The sequence below is a fragment of the Marmota flaviventris genome, chromosome 17, assembly GCF_047511675.1.
Source record: "Marmota flaviventris isolate mMarFla1 chromosome 17, mMarFla1.hap1, whole genome shotgun sequence".
Taxonomy (NCBI): domain Eukaryota; kingdom Metazoa; phylum Chordata; class Mammalia; order Rodentia; family Sciuridae; genus Marmota; species Marmota flaviventris.
The window spans coordinates 62994420-63012758 of NC_092514.1; the positions used below are offsets into that span (position 1 = coordinate 62994420).

General features: G+C 50.4%; 1 protein-coding gene across 2 annotated transcripts in view; it reads right to left on the reverse strand.

The window, feature by feature from the left end:
- Positions 1–989: 989 nt before the first annotated feature.
- Marchf10 (membrane associated ring-CH-type finger 10) overlaps positions 990–18339 on the reverse strand; it is an 81527-nt gene continuing 64177 nt past the window's right edge. For both annotated transcript variants that reach the window (XM_027946336.2, XM_027946333.2), the window contains exons 8-10: positions 9493–9606; positions 4386–4428; positions 990–1042 (exon numbers count right to left, since the gene is read on the reverse strand). In XM_027946336.2, the coding sequence (XP_027802137.1) occupies positions 990–1042; positions 4386–4428; positions 9493–9606 (210 nt within the window). The remainder of the gene's footprint in view (positions 1043–4385; positions 4429–9492; positions 9607–18339) is intronic.

Consider the following 18339-nt stretch of genomic DNA (forward strand, 5'->3'; position numbering starts at 1 on the left):
ATTTATAGACACACAATTATGCCATCAAGTCCTCCCATCGTACGTGTGCAGTTCAATGAGCTTGAACAAATTTGTCCAGCTGTGTAAACATCACCACAAACCAGCTTTGTGACACTTTTATCATCCCAAAGTCCTGGCTGGCCCATCTACTGTCAATCCCTTTTTCTTTCCTAGTCCCCAGAGACTTTTCTAGAAATTGCACGTAAATGGAATCATAGAAGATGTGGTCCTTTGTGCCTAGCTTCTTTCACTTAGCATAACATGTTTGTATGGGTTATACTTATGTTTCCTCCATTTTAAATATTTTTTTGACCTATCTTTTCTCTTACACAGACAGACACAATTTCCTCACTGACCCCCTCTTGACTTAGTCTTTGTGCCCCTAGATGCAATTAGGAGAGAAGCATGGAGTCCACCCACCCAGCAGCTTCCAAGGGTGCACTAGCCTGCCCCAGCCCAAGGAGGCCCGGGATGTGTCATCCCCCACGGTGGCAGCCAGCAAGCAGAAGTGAAAGTCAGGTGGGGTGAGAGATGTGCTTCCCCTCTCCCTCTCCTTCACCTTCTCCCTAGAGAACTTCAGTCTTTATCCATGGAGGAAAATAAGTATGAAACAGGACGGGAGAATAAAGTCAGTTTACTGAATGCACAGCTCCGTCCCACTTGGGGAGGAGCGAGGCATGAACAGGCGCCTCGGCAGTGGGATCCCAGTCTGCTGGGCCTGCCAGGGCCATTGGGTCCCCTTGGGCTTCTGGGCTGAGGGGCAGTAGCAGGACAGCCTGCCAGGTGCTCAACAGCCCCAGGGTGCCTGACCTGTTGCTGCCTGGGATGTTCAAGCCAGACCCCAGGGAGAGAGTGGCACAAGGCACAAATGGTAACTTGGAACACGTTGGTTTCAATTTCAGTGAAGAGGAGGGAGGGAGACATGTGGGGGCACGGAAGGGGCTGTTGAGTGGAGAGGTCTCTGCTGAGCTCCACGGCCAGCTTCCTTGCTAGATGACCCGGCTTGGATAAACGCTTTCATTTCCATCTCCCAACTCGGAATCTACAAAACAAGAAGATCTCTCAGGCCATAGGCCACAGCAGACTGTGGAATCTGCCCTGAAAGGGCATGGCATTGCTGCCCTTCATTCTTTCACACACATGGCTACCATGCCTGGAACAGTCTGGGGACAGACATCTGTAGTCTGGGGCTGGGGAATCCCCAGTCTGACCTATAGGGCTTCCAGCTGGACCAAGGGCAAGCTGCACTGTAAGCCACTCAATGAATGCAACTCAGTCATCCCTGCATCCCGGCACTGCTTGGTACACTAACGTGTGCAGGCCAAATAGCTGGAAGAGACTTTGCCTCCTCTCAGAATAATGTCCCCACATCAATCTCTATTGCCTAGCAGTGGAGGTGACAGGGAGGTGGAGAGATTGAGTTGGGCTTCTAAGATGTCTTTTTGGGTCAATGGCGAGGCAGAAGAACACATAACAGGAGGGTGGAAGGCACAGAGGCATTGGGGTGGCAGTAGAGTCCCAGAGGAGCAGGAAGAGTGAGGGGCTCTCCTTATTATTGGGGAAATCTTGTTCTCAGTGTATTTCTTTTCACCTTGAAAAACACTATTGAGAAAGGTTTCTGACTGATGAAGAAGGGAAGGGAGTTGGGGGCAAGTGACATCCCCCATCCTTACCAGGACCCTCTCAGTGCTACATTTCACCTAATGGAAGCCCCCACTCCACAAGGTGCCCAGTTCCTCACCCATTCTGTGCTTCTTGGCTTGTGTTTGGGGGAGAGCAAGAGGGAGGGTGCTCTGGCCCAGCCGTTGGCCTCATGCCTGTCCCAGTCCTGTCCTCACCTGTCTGGATATCAACAGGTAGTCTTTGTTCCCCTCCAGGGCCTTGGTCTTGGCTATGGTGACAGTCATTTTTGCCAGCTAGAAAGTGTTGTTAGGGGGATGGGTCACAAAGTTGTGTGACAAGTTGGCATGCATATCCAGGGACTCTCTCCAGGGACTCTCTCTTACCTTGGTGCCATTTAGGGCTTTGGTTCCCAAGTTCAGCAAAGGGTGCCCAGTAGGCACCACAGAGCCACCAGGAAGCTGGCACTTGTTGTGCCACCTGGTGTGCCCTGATGTTTTGCCTTTCCCTCCCTGTTTACCTGAACTGAGCTGGGGTGGCAGGTCACAGCTGTGACTCAGTGCTGGCAGCCCATATTAACAAAGTGCCCGTGACCAGGTGAGTCATGCCAGCTTTGGGTGGGGGTGGGGGGGACAGGGAAAAAAAAAAGGTGGCCCAGAAGGACGGCTGGAGGCCTCTGGCTCTGTCTCAGGCTGTCTGGGTTTTTGTCTTGATAATGGCTCTGGTGTGAAGCCAGGCAAAGGCAGCCACTGGCCAGCTTGCCAGGGTCCCTCTCAGTGCAGGGCTTTTTTCTCTGCCTGCACTGTGCCCGGAGACACTGCAGCACTGGGGCAGGTGGGGAGGACAGGGCAGGTGGGGAGGACCAGAATCTGTTTCCAGGGGATAACTGGCTGCCCCTACATTGGGGATAGGACCGGCGGGAAGTGATGGTGGGGATCCTAAAGCTGCTTCTAGTTCACAGAAAAAGATGGCAAGAGTTGTGGCTGATCAGTGGGACCATCTGCCTCAGAGCAGCAGGGAGGATAGAAGGGGGCCCTCCTTCCGCTCCTTGGAGACGGCCTTTCCAGCAGCGCCTACTAAGGATGCTCTTCTGCCCTCCAGAAACGGTAGCCTCCGTGAGGCCTGGCCTTCGAGGCCAGGGTGCCACTTCCCGGTCCCCAAGCCCCGGCCAGGATGGCTGGAGGAGCAGACTGGGCGGCTCCGCGGCTGCCAGGGCGGCAGGTTGCCGCAGCCCGCGCGGGGCACTAGAGGGCGCCCCTGCCCACCCGAACCCTCCGGGGCGCGCCCCGCGCCGCAGGTTCCCGGAGCCGGGAAGAGCCGCGGGCGCCTCCGGGCGGGGCTGGGGAGGGGGCGCAGCTGGGCGCGGCGCCGGGGCCTGCGGTCCTCCCTGCCCGCTGCGCTGGGGCTCGGTGGCTCTCGCCTGGGCCAAGCTGAGCACCCGCGGGGCGACCAGCCGAGGCGCAGAGGCGTTTTCCCCCGGAGGTGGTGCGTGCTGCGGCGACACAAAGGTCCTTGAAAGACCTCACCGCTCCCTTCCTGGCTGCCCGCCCAGGCGACCAGGCCGGGTCTGAGGGCGGCCCCCCGGAGCGTCCCCCGGACCTCGCGAGCTGGAGGGGGCGCTGGGCCCCGGGCCGGCTCGCGGGACTCCGCGGACGCGCGGGGACTCTGGCTCGGTGGGCTCCTTTTGTGAATGCAAGGAAGGGCCCTCCCCGGCCTCGGGAAACGGTCAGCTCGGCTCCCCGGGACTGCGTGCCCCGAATGACAAATTGGCTCTTTCGGGTCGCAGGCTGGGTCCCACCCTGGGGAGAGCTGAGCTGCCTGGGAGGGTCTTGTGGGGTTATCTAAAACATCCCCGTGGCCAGCTGCATCAGAGTCACCGGGGTCTGTGCCTGAAAGAGACATTGCAGGGCCCCGCCCCATCGCCGGAGGGCCCGGGGGATCTGTGTTTTGGGTAAGTGCCCCGGTGATTCTGATGGGAAAGCCAGCAGAGGAGCCACTGTTCTAAACCTTTCCAGGCAGGTCGTTTTAAGATTTCACACCCAGAGAACCTCCTGGGGATCCAATAGTCACACCCACCTCAATTCACTGCAGTGTTTATTCTCCCTCCTGATAGAGAAGTTCTTCCTGAGTCTGACTTTGAGCCCCCCCTGCTTTAATTAAGCACATTTTCTCCAGTCCAGAATGAAATAAGGAACAGTGAGGAGACTTTTCTGGACATGCTTGGAGATCTCTGCCTTTCAGAGACTTTTCTCAGACGTGTTTGCTTTGTTCTGAATCCAGCAGACCCACTGAATTGGGCCGAATGGTGAGAGAATCCAATCAAGCCCTTGCTTGTTTTGAATGCAGTTCCTTTTGGTAACGGCCAAACAGTCCCCACTTCAGGGTTTGGGAAGGAAAATTCCAGACAGGATCCTGAGAGACCCCCCCCCCCCCAGCTCACCAAGTGCTGGATGCTGGAGAATCCCAGCAAGGAAAAGGAAAAAAAAAAAAAAAAACCTTATCTTCCGCCTGCTGATACCCTCTGCCCCTTTGTTGACCCTTCTCCTTGCTTTCAGGATGAATTAAAATTCTTATCTGCTCTGCATCCAGCATACTTGGACTCGCCTTCCTGTTAGCTGCAGTGACTTTCCCAAGCTTTACAGTGTTATTTTTGCCTCTGGGTGGTGGTCATGACTTCCTTCCATAGGATTACGTTCCACACAGTAACAGAAAAGGAGTAATTTAGCAAACACCCTCAAAATGGCAGGACTGACCCCCAAACCTACTTTCATTTTCTTCCGGTCTGGGTTGTGGGTAATTTCTTGTCAACTACGAGAAAGAAGACAATGAGAAATGAATTGTTTTTCTAATGCAATTGTGAACAGATGTACAGTTCCCTAATCTCGAGAATGTCTAGAAACCTCTTACATCACCTTAAAGGGGCACGGAACGGGCAGAGGTACTGAGGGCAGTGTCCATACTCAGCATAGCGAGTCCCATAGCTGCAGCAATAACCTGAGTCACCTTTGCTGTTTCAGGGCTTCTAAATTTGGCGGTGTGGCCAGACTTGCTTCCTTTCAGTGATTGATCTGAATAGCAGAATCCCTCCCTGATGGGCCGAATAGGCTGTGGGGGTGAAGGCTGTACTCACTGGCCACTTGCCTCACCACTAGCTTTTAAACAATCGGTTGTATTATCTGCTCACAGGAAGCAGCAGACCCATCAAGGCCCTGGGCTCTCTCTTTGTTCTGACTTTATGGCATTTTATGCCACAATAAGAAACACTGTTTACTCCGTGGGAGCCCATTGTGCCAGCCTGCAGGGATGTGGGCTCCAAGGCAGAAGGGGCTGGTGCTCTTCCCCTGGAAGAAGAGGGGCTTTGTGACAGGCTGGGGACAAAACAAGGGGTGCTGGACACTGTTACTGGGCAACTGCGTGGCCAGTGTTGAGGCAGCCCTAGTCCCTGTGCCCATGCAGGGGGGGAGGGGCAGGAGAAGGATGGAATTTCATCCAGGGTAATGGGTCCTGGTTACCTGGTAAATTATACACCAGGATCGTGCTGACCTTGGCCTCCATCTTCTGGTTGCCTTCGCCAGGTGAATGTGTCTAGCTAACCAACCCTCACGCTCCACCACAAAAGTTCATCTTGGTGAGCAGGAAGATTTCCTGACTGTGGGCCAAACCTGGGCTTCTCATATTCTGGGTAGATTTGGTCCCTTAGGGTAAGAGTTTCTGGTTTTGTAGAAACTGTGGGAATGGGGAAGGGCCATGAATGGACCAGTGGGATCTGAGGGTTATTTCCACACCCTACCTGCCTCCCAGGCACCATGCTCCCCTCCCCTGCCACCTAGCCTGGCTTTGTCACCATTAACAGAAGACGAAGGGATGTGCTTTCTTCAGAAGACACTGGAATAATCAGATGGAGATGAGACCCAGGCAAGGAGGAAGCCCCAACAGGGATCTCTAAGGGAGCAGGCCCTGAATACTGGGAGGCTCCATGTGGGTGTGGAAGGGAAAGAGGCTGCTAGGCACTTGTGTATCCTGGCAGTGCTCCTTCCAGGACATCCCAAGTGAGGAAAGGCCAGCCTCCCACTGGGCATGTGCAGAGAATAACATCAGTGCCTTCAGCCTCCCCTCTCCCCATACCCCCCCCCCAAGCCCTTCTCCCATACCCCCCATGTGGCCCTCCAATCCCCTGTGCCATTGCAACAGCTGCCCAGGTGGTCTCTTCCCCCACCATCCTGCCCACCCTCCATGTGGCTCCTGCAGTTATCAAACATCCCTGTCTCCTGGCCTGTCAGTCCCAGGCTGGGAACTGTTCCGTAGCCGCCAGAGCCATACCCAGACTCTTCCTGACAGGCTCTCTGCCCACACCTTGGGCCACTTTCTGCCTGCCCTGGCCACACAACTCCTTGACTTTTCTTTGCCTTGGCATATTCCTTGGCACAGAGTACCCTCTCCTTCCTCACCCATTGTCCATCTGCCATCCGTGCAAAGATTTAGTCTATATATTGATCAGTTGACTCGAGAAGTAACAGAAGCAGCATTGCCACCAGGCTCCCAGAGCAGGGCAGACTGCTGGCAGAGGCTGTGACCTGAAGGATTAGAAATAAGGCCTCTGAAACACTGGCTGGTGTCCCTGAAGAGCCTGGCTGGAGACTCTGTCTCAGAGAAAAGGTGGAAGGAGGTGGGTGGAGATGACAGCCCTTCACTGCAGCTAACTCTGCTCTGCACTGAGTTCCTCCTCCTCCAGCTCAGTCTTCTATCATGAGCCAGGCACAGTTTGAGGTGTGTTTCTCTGTCTTTAGACGCTGAGTGCCTTATAGGCAAGGAGGGTCTTATCTCTGTATTCTCAGCATCTAATTTAGAACCAGGCATAGAGTAAGTATGCAGAATTAATGAATATACCTTGATATTGGAGTGTTCCTTTACCTAGAGTACTATTCTCTCTAGGAATTTGTATTATCACTTTCTCTAAAAATATGATTCTGGACTCGCTCCCTGGAAGAAGTAGGTTCTGATTCATTGTGCATTAAAAAGTTATTGAGCGCTGGGCACAGTGGTGCATGCCTATAATCCCAATGGCTCAGGAGGCTGAGGCAGGAGGATCATGAGTTCAAAGCCAGCCTCAGCAACTTAGCAAGGCACTAAGCAACTCAGAGAGACCCTGTCTCTAAATTTAAAAAAAAAAAAAAGTGCAGGGAATGTGGCACTCAGTGGTTGAGTGCCCCTGGGTTCATTTTTTTTTTTTTAGAACCTATCATGTACCAGGCATTTTCTAAGCACTTCTGTGGGATATAGAAGACATAAGAGACTGTGCCCAAGTGGTCAATGAGACCCCAACCGAAACACACCCCTTCTTTCTTTGGCACATTTGTAATCACCCAGTGTTCCTGGAATCCATAGTGTTGTGGACATGGTCAGCAGTCAACTGTGACAAAGCCTGTACTCAGCAAGAGAGACAGGTGTAGAAGTCCTGGCTTTGTCTTCAAATATCTCACATCCTCATTGAGAAGAGAGATGATTAACAGAATTGTTGGATGCCGAGGAAGCCCCAGCCAGAGAGATGCTGTCTTGTCAACTTTACAGCCTCTAGGAATTCGCTGGGCCCCTGGTTCTCTTGCTCAGTTACTCCTTTTCAGTTATTTTATGTCTTTATAAACATGTGAGTCTTGTCTCCTGGCTTGTTCATAAACTCCTCAAAGAAAGGAACGGTTCTGGCATCATGGCTGCCAGCCTTATTCTCTGAGCCCATATTCTCCCCTGGTGCAGGGCAGGGCATGTCAGAGCATGGAAAGAGCCATCGCTACAATTAACACTCAGGTCACCAGGACTCTTAATGAGATAGTCAAGAAGCCCAATTCTCTGGTTCTGGCAGGTAAAAGAACAGGCAGGAGGGTTTCTCTCCCGGCTTTGTACCTCTCTTTTCCTAAATGTTACCCTTGGATTCTGAGTATCTTCTACAGGAAAATACCAAGGCCAAAATTCAAAAGAGTGTGGTGAATATGACAAAATCCACTGGTTTCTTGCTTCCTTGCGGATGCCTCCTAATGGGTGGTTCATACCAGTTCTTGCTGGATGATTGAAGGGGGGGTCTGTCTCAGGGTTTCTCAGGTTAACCGTGAGCTGGTGGTGAGAGGGGAGTGCTGCCTGGCTCTTTCTGCTTCTTTATACCCTGGTCCCTCCTTGCTCCTGGGGTAACGAGGGCCTTCCACAGAATGGCTTTAATGGAAGATTCCTTAGCATCAGTGCTCTTGGGCCTTGGTGTTCATCTGTTGGGTGGTACCATTTGACTTCGTGTTTTGCTTTGGCGCAGTTGGGTGGCTGATGTCCACCACTTTGGCTCACTGATGCAGGGACCGTCTATGACCTATGACAACCCTGGCTGCCTCGAAGCTCAGTGTGCAATAAAAAGTTCATTAAAAAGATGTGGAATCACGAAAATGAGGTTACAGAAATGTTAACAAAGGATCGTTTCCTGCTTCCTGTACTTTCCTTTTCTAAAAAAATGTATTTCTCTGAGGAATTTATGTTACCGTTAAAACCATGGAAGGGTTAAGGAAGGACAGGCCTGGGTCAAAAAGAGGGTGAGATTCCTGAGAAGATATGTTGGCAGAGACCCAGCCTGTTTGCTTACTTGAGAGCTCAGTGTTTAAAGCAGGAACGAATCTAGAATGTGTATGACGGATGGCTTGAATCTGGTATTTTTAATAGGGGTGACTCCCAACAGATCACAGTAGCCCACACCTGAGGTCATGTAAGCCACACCTGGGATCACAGGGCTTGGGTCTCTAGGCATAACTGGTGTGGCAGATGCCTCCTGTCCACTTGAGAAAGAAGGATGAGGAGGAGGAGAGAGGAAGAAAAATAAAGAAAGAAAGAAGGAAAAGAAATTAAGGAGGAAGAGAGGCACATGGGATAGATGGGAGAGCACTAAGTTGGCCTCATGGCACTGTCTGTGCCTTGTCCACTGCCACTCTGGCTGACCTTCTTATCATGACCTTCTGACGTGAGCAGAGGTCAGGATCCGAGCTTCAAGGGTTGTCCTGGGAATCCAAAACACTTAGAACACAGCCACCCTCTGGCATGACCTAAGGAAAGGATGGTGCCCCTGGCCTGTCTCCTGCCTGGCCTGGCCACAGCCAGCCATTTGATGAAGAGGGCAGGCTCCTGGGACCCAAGGTGCTGACCTGACAATGACTAAGTGTTCTAGGACACTTCAGAGGTCAGCCCGTGGTTGACTTTGCAAAGGCCAAGCCACAGAGTTAGTAGTAGAGCAGGCCTCTCCCTCCATATCACCTGGCCACCTAGAGGACCCTGGGCTTCTTGTTAAAGGAAGGGCGGCCACAGATGACCATGCCTGGTAAATACATGGCCATGCCTCTGATAGAGTCACACCAGCATCTTTATTTCTTGGTATCCTTTCTCCTTCAGCAGGTGCCTGCAGGTACACACACACACACACACACACACACACACACGTGCTGGTATAATGTACCCAGGGATCCAAAGCAAATCAGGAAGTGAGGTCCTCTTACAGTCTATGGCTAACCAGATCTCCTGTGGGGAAGAGCCCTCTTTTTCACAGGTCCTCCGTGCTCGGGCAGTGGGCACGCTCACACAGTGCACACCCAGCCCCCACATCATTGCTGGCCTCTATTTTGGGGGACATACTTTCTTATATGATCACTAATGACCACTTAATCACTATATTGTATCACTTTTCATACAGAGGGTCACTGTAGATACACTTAGCAGCTCTAATCTCGGTCCTGACCAGAGTCCCATATCTTACCAAGTGACCGTGAGGACCTCAACAGACGCACATCTAATAAACACATCCCAGAGTTTTTTAGGCCACAGGAGACAGTGCGGGTTTGGGACGAGACTTACCCTCTCCCTTGAGACCCAGCTGTAATTGAGTCTCATGAGTTCTGCAAACCGCTGCTCATACAGGTGAAGCAGCAGCACCAGGTATAAGCCTGAATTCATCAGCTCATTTTGTGCCTAAATATGGAAAAGGAAGCTCGTCAGATCCGTCTACAAGGTATTCATGACCTCAATGGGGGCGGGGGGGGGGAGGAGCAAGACCTAGAGCTGACAAGAAGTGTGACTAGAGCCCAAGTTCCAAAGCAAGGACCACCCTTGGGGAGCAGGGGATGGAGCCGGAGGCAGCCGGGGTGGAGTTCTGTACTACTTCATGGACAAGGTACTGAGAAAGCTCCATTTGGCATTCTTGCTTCCTTGCGGATGCTCCATCCCACCCCATCCCACCCCACAGATACAGGCCGAGCAGTCATGAGCGCAAAGCTTTGTGTCTGGAGTTGTGGGGAGCAGAGGGCAGGAGGTCTCAGAGCTCCCTGCTGGGAGCTGGTCACCTGATGCGGAGGAGAGAGCCTCAGTCACAAACAGCTCTGATAGCAGCCACCCGTGCCTGGTGTCACAATGGAGATGAAAGGAGGAAGAGAGACTGGTGACTGTGAGCTGGGGGAGGGCTTCTTGGAGAAGGTGGCCTTTGACAGTCCTTAAAGGACAAGTGCCGAGGGGGGCTGTTAGGCCTTCTGGACAGAGACCCTGAAGGCCAGCAGAGGAGCGTGTGGTGAGCGAAATTCCCTCCTGTGTAGTGTGGCTGGAGCACATGGGGCGGGCGTCTGCTTTGAAATTTAAAAAAAAAAAAAATTTTTTTGGCACGGGCTGGGAGATGGTGAGGCGTGGACCACACTAGGCAGACGTGAGCAGTGTGGACGTGATGCTGCGTGTGGGGGAACTGCTGGTGTCTTTGAGCACAGGAGTAAACAGGACGAGATGTGTCTTAGAAGTGCCAACTTCACTGCGGGACAATCTGGGACACAGATGCCTCTGGGAAGCTTGGTTTTCCTAGATCCTCTTTTGCCCAGAGAAAGAGCCCCACACCTCAGTTCTGTTCATCTCTCCCTTTACAATCAGGTTGTCTATTTTTTTTTTGCCATGCTAGGGATTGAACTCAGGGCCTTGCACTTGCCACCAAGTGGCATCCCTGGCCACGGTCCCCTTCCGCCAGCTGCTTACCTAATCCCCAGGTGTGTCCAGGCAGGATCTTAGGTAGCATTGGGGACCTCACCTCAGGGCCTTTGCTTGAGCTTTCTTTCGTCGGTCGCTTTCATGTGTCTATTTTGATGCCACTCTCCTGCCTGGCCATGTCTAGAACTTCCTTACACAGCTGTTGCAAATGTCACCTCCTGTGGAAGCTTTCCTGATGAACTTCATTTGTTCCTTTACTCCCTGACTCGTAAACATGTGTCTTTATTCTGGATACCACATCTTGCACTTGTTATTTATTTATTCACTTACTTTGGTCCTGGGATGGAATCCAAGGCCCTGGGCCTATTACACAGTGCTCTACCACGAGCCATGCCCCTTGCCCATTTCTGCTTTTTCCCTGGAGCTTGAAGCAGGTGCTGCCTAGCAAGGTGGAGCCATTAGGCCACAGCGCCCCTGTCCTTGGACCTTCCCCTCGGATAAGTCAGTGGGTCAGTAAGGGAGGATTCCTACTTTGGGAGGAAATGAGGGGAAGGTCCTTTAATCCCTCATCATCCTTATGCCAAGTCCCATGAGTCGGGGGTCTCTGGATGGGCCAGGCTGAGTTCAGGACGTCGCCCAGTCCTGGAGGGCTAAAGTGCCCCACAGGGAGCCAGCCCTTCACGTCACCCTTCAGAACTGTGACTCTGGGTGCGTAGGGTAGCACAGTGTGGACTTGACACATGACCACTGCAGGGTGCCTCCTTCCTGTCACAGCCAGGCCCATCTTCCTGTTCCTATTAGATCAAGGGCGGCTCAGGAAGTTGGGGCAGAACACACCTCTTCCAGGACCAAACAGCGGCCAGAAAAGGTGCGGAAGTTGAGCAAGGATCAATGTGCTCTTCCTTCTGAATCAGGCCAACTCCGGATCTTGGTGCCAACTGGCCTCAAGGTCACTGCCCAAGGCTTCTCCAGCATCCTATGGGCCCGTCTTAAAAGGCTCAAGCCAGCCTGTCCTTAGCAGTTAGACTTCTATTTTTAGCCTTGGTTGTTTTCTGGGCTCTGTTGACCTTGGCCTTGAGTAGGCAGACAGCAAATTGCTTGTTTTCACTTTTCTGTTTCCCATGCCTCCTCCCACCTTCCCTAAGAGCAGGTACCTGCTGCCTCCTTTCAGGATGGTCTCCAAAGCCACCTCCTCTGGGAAGCCTTCCTGCCAGGCCTTTCAGCTCCTTTACCTTGTCCCCTGCTGGCTCTCCTGGCCCTGGCCTCCTGTGAGGGAATGAGGGCTTTCTGTCCAGCCCCGTCTTTGCCAGGGAGCCCTCTGCGTAGAGACACGCCGATGCATAATGGCAAATCAATCAGCTAGAAAATGGCTTGGAAATATCAGGTTTGTCAAAGCATTCAGGGAAATCATTTACTTTTTATGACTCAATAAGGCCTGCAGGCATGCAGATGGGAAAATATCCACTAATGTTTTCTGCAGATAATTTGAAAAGTCACTTCTAGCAGATTGTGTCTCTTCTCTATTCTGTGGGAGGGAACCTGTCGCGTGGTGCCATAAATCTCGCGGCTCCTCTTTACGTGAGCCCTTTGCAGAGCTTTCGATGCTGACACGGCTCGGCCGGCCAATTGGAGCTGGCTTGGTAGGCAACCCAGAGGCATCCTTTCCACTCCCAAGCCACAAGTGGGAGGGACCTGTTGACTGAGAGCTCGGTGGCATTCAATCAGCAAATGAAATAGATTTTGGAACGTAATTTATCGGAACTACTCCTGATCCACTCTCCACTTGACCCAATCACATCGCGCTCTGGTTCCCACGTGGCCTTCCCTTTGTCACCAGCCTGAAGCGTCTGGGAGTGGCAGGAGGGGGTGGGGACATGGGGAAAGGAGAAGGCAGTTGAAGCCGTGGACGCAAGCTCTGGACAGCAAGGCCCACCAAGCAGCTGATTTTCTTTCTTTTCTTCTCTTCCCACCCTTCATTTTCTTTACCCTCCGTTTGGCCAACAGGCTTGCTACCCAGGGGAACTTTCAGTGCCCAGGCAGTGCCCTCGAAGAGCCTGACAGCCTGGCTGGACATTTTGTCAAATCTCCAAATATGTTCTGGAGATGCTCCCAGGTCTAAGGGTGATTAGGTGCCTGCATGTGTCCGAGGACATCTGTCTTTGACTGAGATGGAGCAAGGCCAGGCCTGTGCTTCAAAACAACCACAGCTGGAGGCCCTTGAGACCCTCCTGTGCCGCAGAACAGAGGCAGCGGGGAGCTCATCTCCAGGGCCCAGCGGGCAAGGCCCCGACAGTGCTGCCGGGCAGGTGGGCAGCCTGACGTCACCAAACACTGTGATGCAGGGCAAAGAGTTTTAACTGTGTGAGGCCAGAGTGACTCCACTTATAAGGGGGGACAGTAACCTCTGCCCATTTGCCCTAGGCATTATGTAAATTGAGCTGACACAGGTGGTTGGGGCATTTTACAAAACAAAATATCCCCCAGAGGCAAGAATTCTACATAGGCTTCCCAGGCACGTGGTCTGGGATTGAGGTGTGTGAGGGTGGGGCCCATATCTTGTTGTCACCTCTACTCACAGTGCCTGGTGCGTAGCGTGTGCTCAATAAATACATATGTGGATGGAACGATGGGAGCAAAACCTAGATTTTGCAGGTCCCTTGTTCTGACCCTCCCCTATTGTGTTTATTGCTACTGTGGACTTTCTCATTAGGAAGAAGTGACTGGGTTGGCTTTGGACTGCCCAGTATCTGCAGCCCCATGTTTGACATATAGTAGGTGTTCAATAAATGCCATTTATTTATTTATTGTAGTATTGGGAACTGAACCCAGAGGTACTTAGTGGTAAAGTCGCACTCCCAGCCCTTTCTATTTTTTATTCTGAGATCCCGATCTCACTTAAGTTGCCCAGGCTGGCCCCAGACTTGCAATCCTCCTGCCATGGCTTCCCAAATATCTGGGATTACAGTGAGCACCATTATGTGGGGCTTCAATAAGTGTTTTAAAAGTTGGCTAAAGTCTCATGTTATGTGTATTTTGGCACAATTTAAAAAATTGATACTTGGCCCCATGCCACGTCAATCAAATCAGAATCTTGGGTTGAGCCTGGGCAGTGGCATTTTAATAAGGGGAAAAAAAAAAAAAAGACCTGCAGCTAACAGTTAAAAGCTGTTATCTGGGGAGGTGAACTATGGGAGATTTTTGCATGATTATTATAATCAAAAGCAAAAGAAAACATTTAAATGGGAAATGCATAAGATAAAAGAAGCTCATGGGCTACTTAGTTGAGGTCAAGGGAGAGCCAGGCTGGGCTGAAGCCAGTGGACCTGTTCTGGTTTTGGTTTTGTCCCTATCTTTGTATAGCTAGGTTTGGCACCAGTTACCCCACTTCTTCGGAAGGGAACCTCTTTTCCAAGGAGTGACAAGCATGGAGGGTGGCTGAGAGGCCTGCAGGAGCCATGGCCTGGATGGGAAAAGGAACCAGGCCCTCAGAGGCACAGGAACATGGGGACACAGATCAATCCACGGCCCCCTGGGGGCCACCCCCGCTGGGCTGGTCCCGTCAGAGGGCCTGCCATTTCTGAGGCACAGGCCGAGGTCCGTGGCTCCGTGGGTAGCTGTGTGTTAGACCACAGTCCTGGTCCGGGTGGAGGGTTCTGGACTCTTCTGAGTTGCACTTCGCTTGTGTCTCAAGTTTAGCTCCGACCTGTAGCAAACAGACGCTGTTACCTTCACAACAGGCCACGGGAAGGAACAGGCACAACTGCTGTGAAAGTGTGAGCCCTGCCGTCCTCCGCAGGGTGGGTCTGCAGCACCTTCCCACCGTGATCATAATGGAGGGCGTTTCCAGAAGGCTTTGATGACCTGTCAAGTTCTCACCCAAACTGGTTTTAAAAGCTTTTCTGCTTCCACGTGGAGTAATGACCATGCTGGACGTTTTCCACTCCAGAGCCACTTTCCAGCCGGCACTGTGGCCTGCAGGCTGACCCCGTGGACTGCATGGCTGGGCTCCCTCGCCCTCTGGTTTCCCACTGGGTTTGGCCAGTGGGTTTGGCTGGCAGGAGACCAGGGGGCGGAGGAGCGAGGGCCCGGGGTGTTTTCTCCTCCTGTTCCCTCGCTGTGGGCAGTGGTCTGGCCGCCACCGCTCTCCTCTACTGGACAGCCATCCTGGCCCTGGTAAGCACCCCTCCTCACTTCAGGCCCGGTGGCCTCACTGCTGGTCCTTGTCCCCATTTTTGCCCTTTGTTCAGCTCTCATCACTCAACGCCTTTGAGTGTGCCTGCGTCCCCTCCCTGCCCAGACCCCGCAAAGACAGTTGCTTTCAGATCTTTCTAGAATCTCCACTTGGGGGAAACAGTGAGTTGGAGGGCCTGGGCATGACCCCTGTGTGGGCCAGTAGGTTTGGATTGTTCCATGATGGAGATGGATTCTACTTTAGTCCTTTGTGCCAAAGAAGTTGGGTGTCTCTGTGGCTTTGAGTGGTGGTTCCCATTCCCTTCGAGCCTTCTCTGTGTGGGCACTGCGTCATTCTGTTAGGGGCTCAAGTCTTTTCTTACATCCATCCCTGCAAGGTAGGAATTATCTCCCATTCCCCACAGATGGGCGGGAGAGCTGAGGCCCAGGGAACGGACATAGCTTCCCCAAGTTCACCCAGCACTTTTAGGGAAGGGAATAGGATTCAGGTTCCGATCTTAGTCAGAACTGGCGAGCTTTTCAGCAGGACAGGCTTCCTCAGGCTACATGGGAATGCAAACATTTTTAAGACAACTGGAGAATTTTTCTATTATTGGGTCAATCCTACAAAGATCACTGGTAAGCCAAGGTGGCATGGTAGCAGCAGTTTGGCAGGAAGAACAACGTGAAATGCTTGGGACCCAAAGAGGTCTTTACTAGACAAGGCATTCCCGGGCTACACGGGGTCTGTGATGTCTAGAGAGCATCCTAATAGTGTCCTGGGGGACCAGCCTTACCTGGGCATATCCTCCTTCTCAGGTAGTTCGTGGGGCTTACTTTCTGGAATGATCTACTTTTTGAGAAGAGCCTGTCTACACTCTGGCTGGCGCTCAGCACACCTGGTTCCTTTCAGTGTTCTGACTCAACATTCCAAAGTGTGAGTTACTTTGCTTCTCGTGTCAGACCTTCATGTTTGGGGTTAGGAGTGATGGGAGAGTCTCAGGCCTCAAAATGCTGAATGTATTTTTCAAGAAATTCTTTCTCCTTCCTCCCCGCCTCTGTCCCTCTGATCCTTCCTTCCTTCCCCCCTTTTTCTTTCTGTTCTTCTTTCTCTAAACTTCTGAGGCCCAGTCTTTGCAACGCTGATGTAGCATGACTTATTAAGAGCTTCCAATATCCTTTATTCTTATCAGAATTGTGTTCCTTTGTCTAGCACCTTAGGGTTTAAAAAAAGAAACTGTAGAATTGCCCAGACTCATGCACACTATTTTGATTCAGCTGTCAAAATGTTTGCAGAGGAAGGTCTGGAAGCAGGCTAATAATCTAAAAGCTGAAGTGAGTCCCTCTGAGGGGTGACATTCTGGTTGTTAACAATGGTTTTATAGTTTTAAAATCATGTGCGTTACAGTCATGATTGTTAGTACTTTTTTGGAATCGTGTTATAAGGGGGGCAGTTTTAAGTTATAATGGTAATAGAGGGCTATATTTATTAGATAAATGTTATTGATGGTTATTATGTGCAAGGCACCTTCTGGATCAGAACCATCCAGTACAATACAATGTGAGGCACCAATGCAAACCACATAGGTAATCTGAAAAATTAGAGTAACCACATTAAACAAGTAAAAGGAAATCAGTGAAGTTAATGTTAGCCATGTATTTTATTAACTTAATATATCCAAAATATCATTTCAGTGTATAATTGCAGCTGTGTGTTCCTTAACTTTGGGGATGCATTCTGAGAAATATGTTTGTAGACAATTTTATTGCTGTGTGATGGTCGCAGAGTGGTGTACACAAGCCTAGATGGTACAGCATGCACAGCTGGGCTACGTGGTACGCACCATCACCATATGCTGTTCATCACTGAAAGGTCATTAGGAAGCACGTGACTGTAATCTACAGTTATCTGTGATATTTTACATCCTTTTGGGGTATTAAGTCTTTGAAAAAGTTTTTATTTCTACTTCAATTTTATTTCAAATTTTATTTTATTTTAAAATTTGTTCTAATTGGTTACTCATGACAGTGGAATGCATTTTGACATACTGTGCACAAATAGAGCACAACTTCTCCTTCCTCTGCCTGAACATGGTGCAAAGTCACACCTGTAGTGTAATCACACACACACACACACACACACACACATATATATATATATATATATATATATATATATATATATATATAGTGATAATGTCTACTTTAATTTTGAAGGATAGTTTTGCAGGGTATAGAATTACCACTTGTCCAGCAGGTAAACATCATCCCAGGATAAGCAACCTATGAATTCGAGGTTGGTCAATGTTTTAAATATTTTGCTCTACTTACTTGTTTTCTGGGAAGTTGGATATGAATCTTAACTTTGCTTTATACAGGGGAGGTAGTTTTTCTTCTTAGCTTCTTGCAGGATTTTTTTTCTTTCTCTTTGATTTTTTTCCATCATAAATATGATAAATCACAATTTATTTATTTATTTATTCACAATTATCCTGCTTGGTGTTCTCTGAGACCCTTGGAGTTCTGGTTTGGTGTCTTTTTTTTTAAAGTTATTGGTAGACCTTTATTTATTTATTCATTATTTATTCATACGTGGTGCTGAGAATCGAACCCAGTGCCTCACACATGCCAGGCAAGTGTGCTACTGCTGAGCCCCAGCCCCAGCCCCAGCCCCTGGTTTGATGTCTTGACATTAAGGTGGGAGAAATTCTTAGTTGCTCTTACTTCAGTGATATAATCTATTCCTTTCTCTCTTCTTTTTTGGTATTTCCATTATACATATGTTATCCTACTGTGGTTTGGAGGTAGATTATCCCCAAAAAGTCCATGTGGTCCCCAAGGTGATGCTACTGAGAGGAGATGGAACTTTTAAGAGGTGGGGCCTGGTGAGAGATTCTTTGGTCATCGGGGATCTTCTCTTGAAGGAGACTGTGGGACCCTTGGCTCTTTCTATTTTTTTTTTTGTTTCTTGGTTATGAGGTGAGTAGTTTGCTCCATCAGGTGCTCCTTGCCATTACCATCCAGCACACTTACCAGAGGCCCAGACCAGTGGGTCCACCCTGTTTTGGTCTGGGACCTTCAAAACTATGAGCCAGAATAAGTATTTTTTCTTTATAAGTTAATTATCTCAGGTATTTTGTTATAGTGATGTCAAGCAGACTAAAACATATAACTTTTGTACAATCTGGCGCATACAGACATGGCTACTGCTCCCTCCCACGGCCGGAAGTGTGAAGGGATTTTTTTTTCTGATATTCACTGCAAGAACCTGATTAAGCTCCTGGAGATAAAACTCACAAAAGTGTAGGGACACCCTGATGACTGGTTTTCCTTGGAGTTTCTGACTCTCAGACTGTCCACACTGCATCCGGCATTCACTAATTACAGTTCAGGTCTCTGTGTCCAGCACTGTTCCCACACAGGCTTCTGCTTGTGAGCTTCTGCTCTGGTAAGTTGTGATTCTCTCTCCAATTTTAGGGACAGTGGTTTGTCCTGTGATCTCATTTTTCTTATGTATCTAAGAAGAGTTGTTGATTTTCCAGTTTGTTCAGCTTTTCCTGTCGTCAGGAC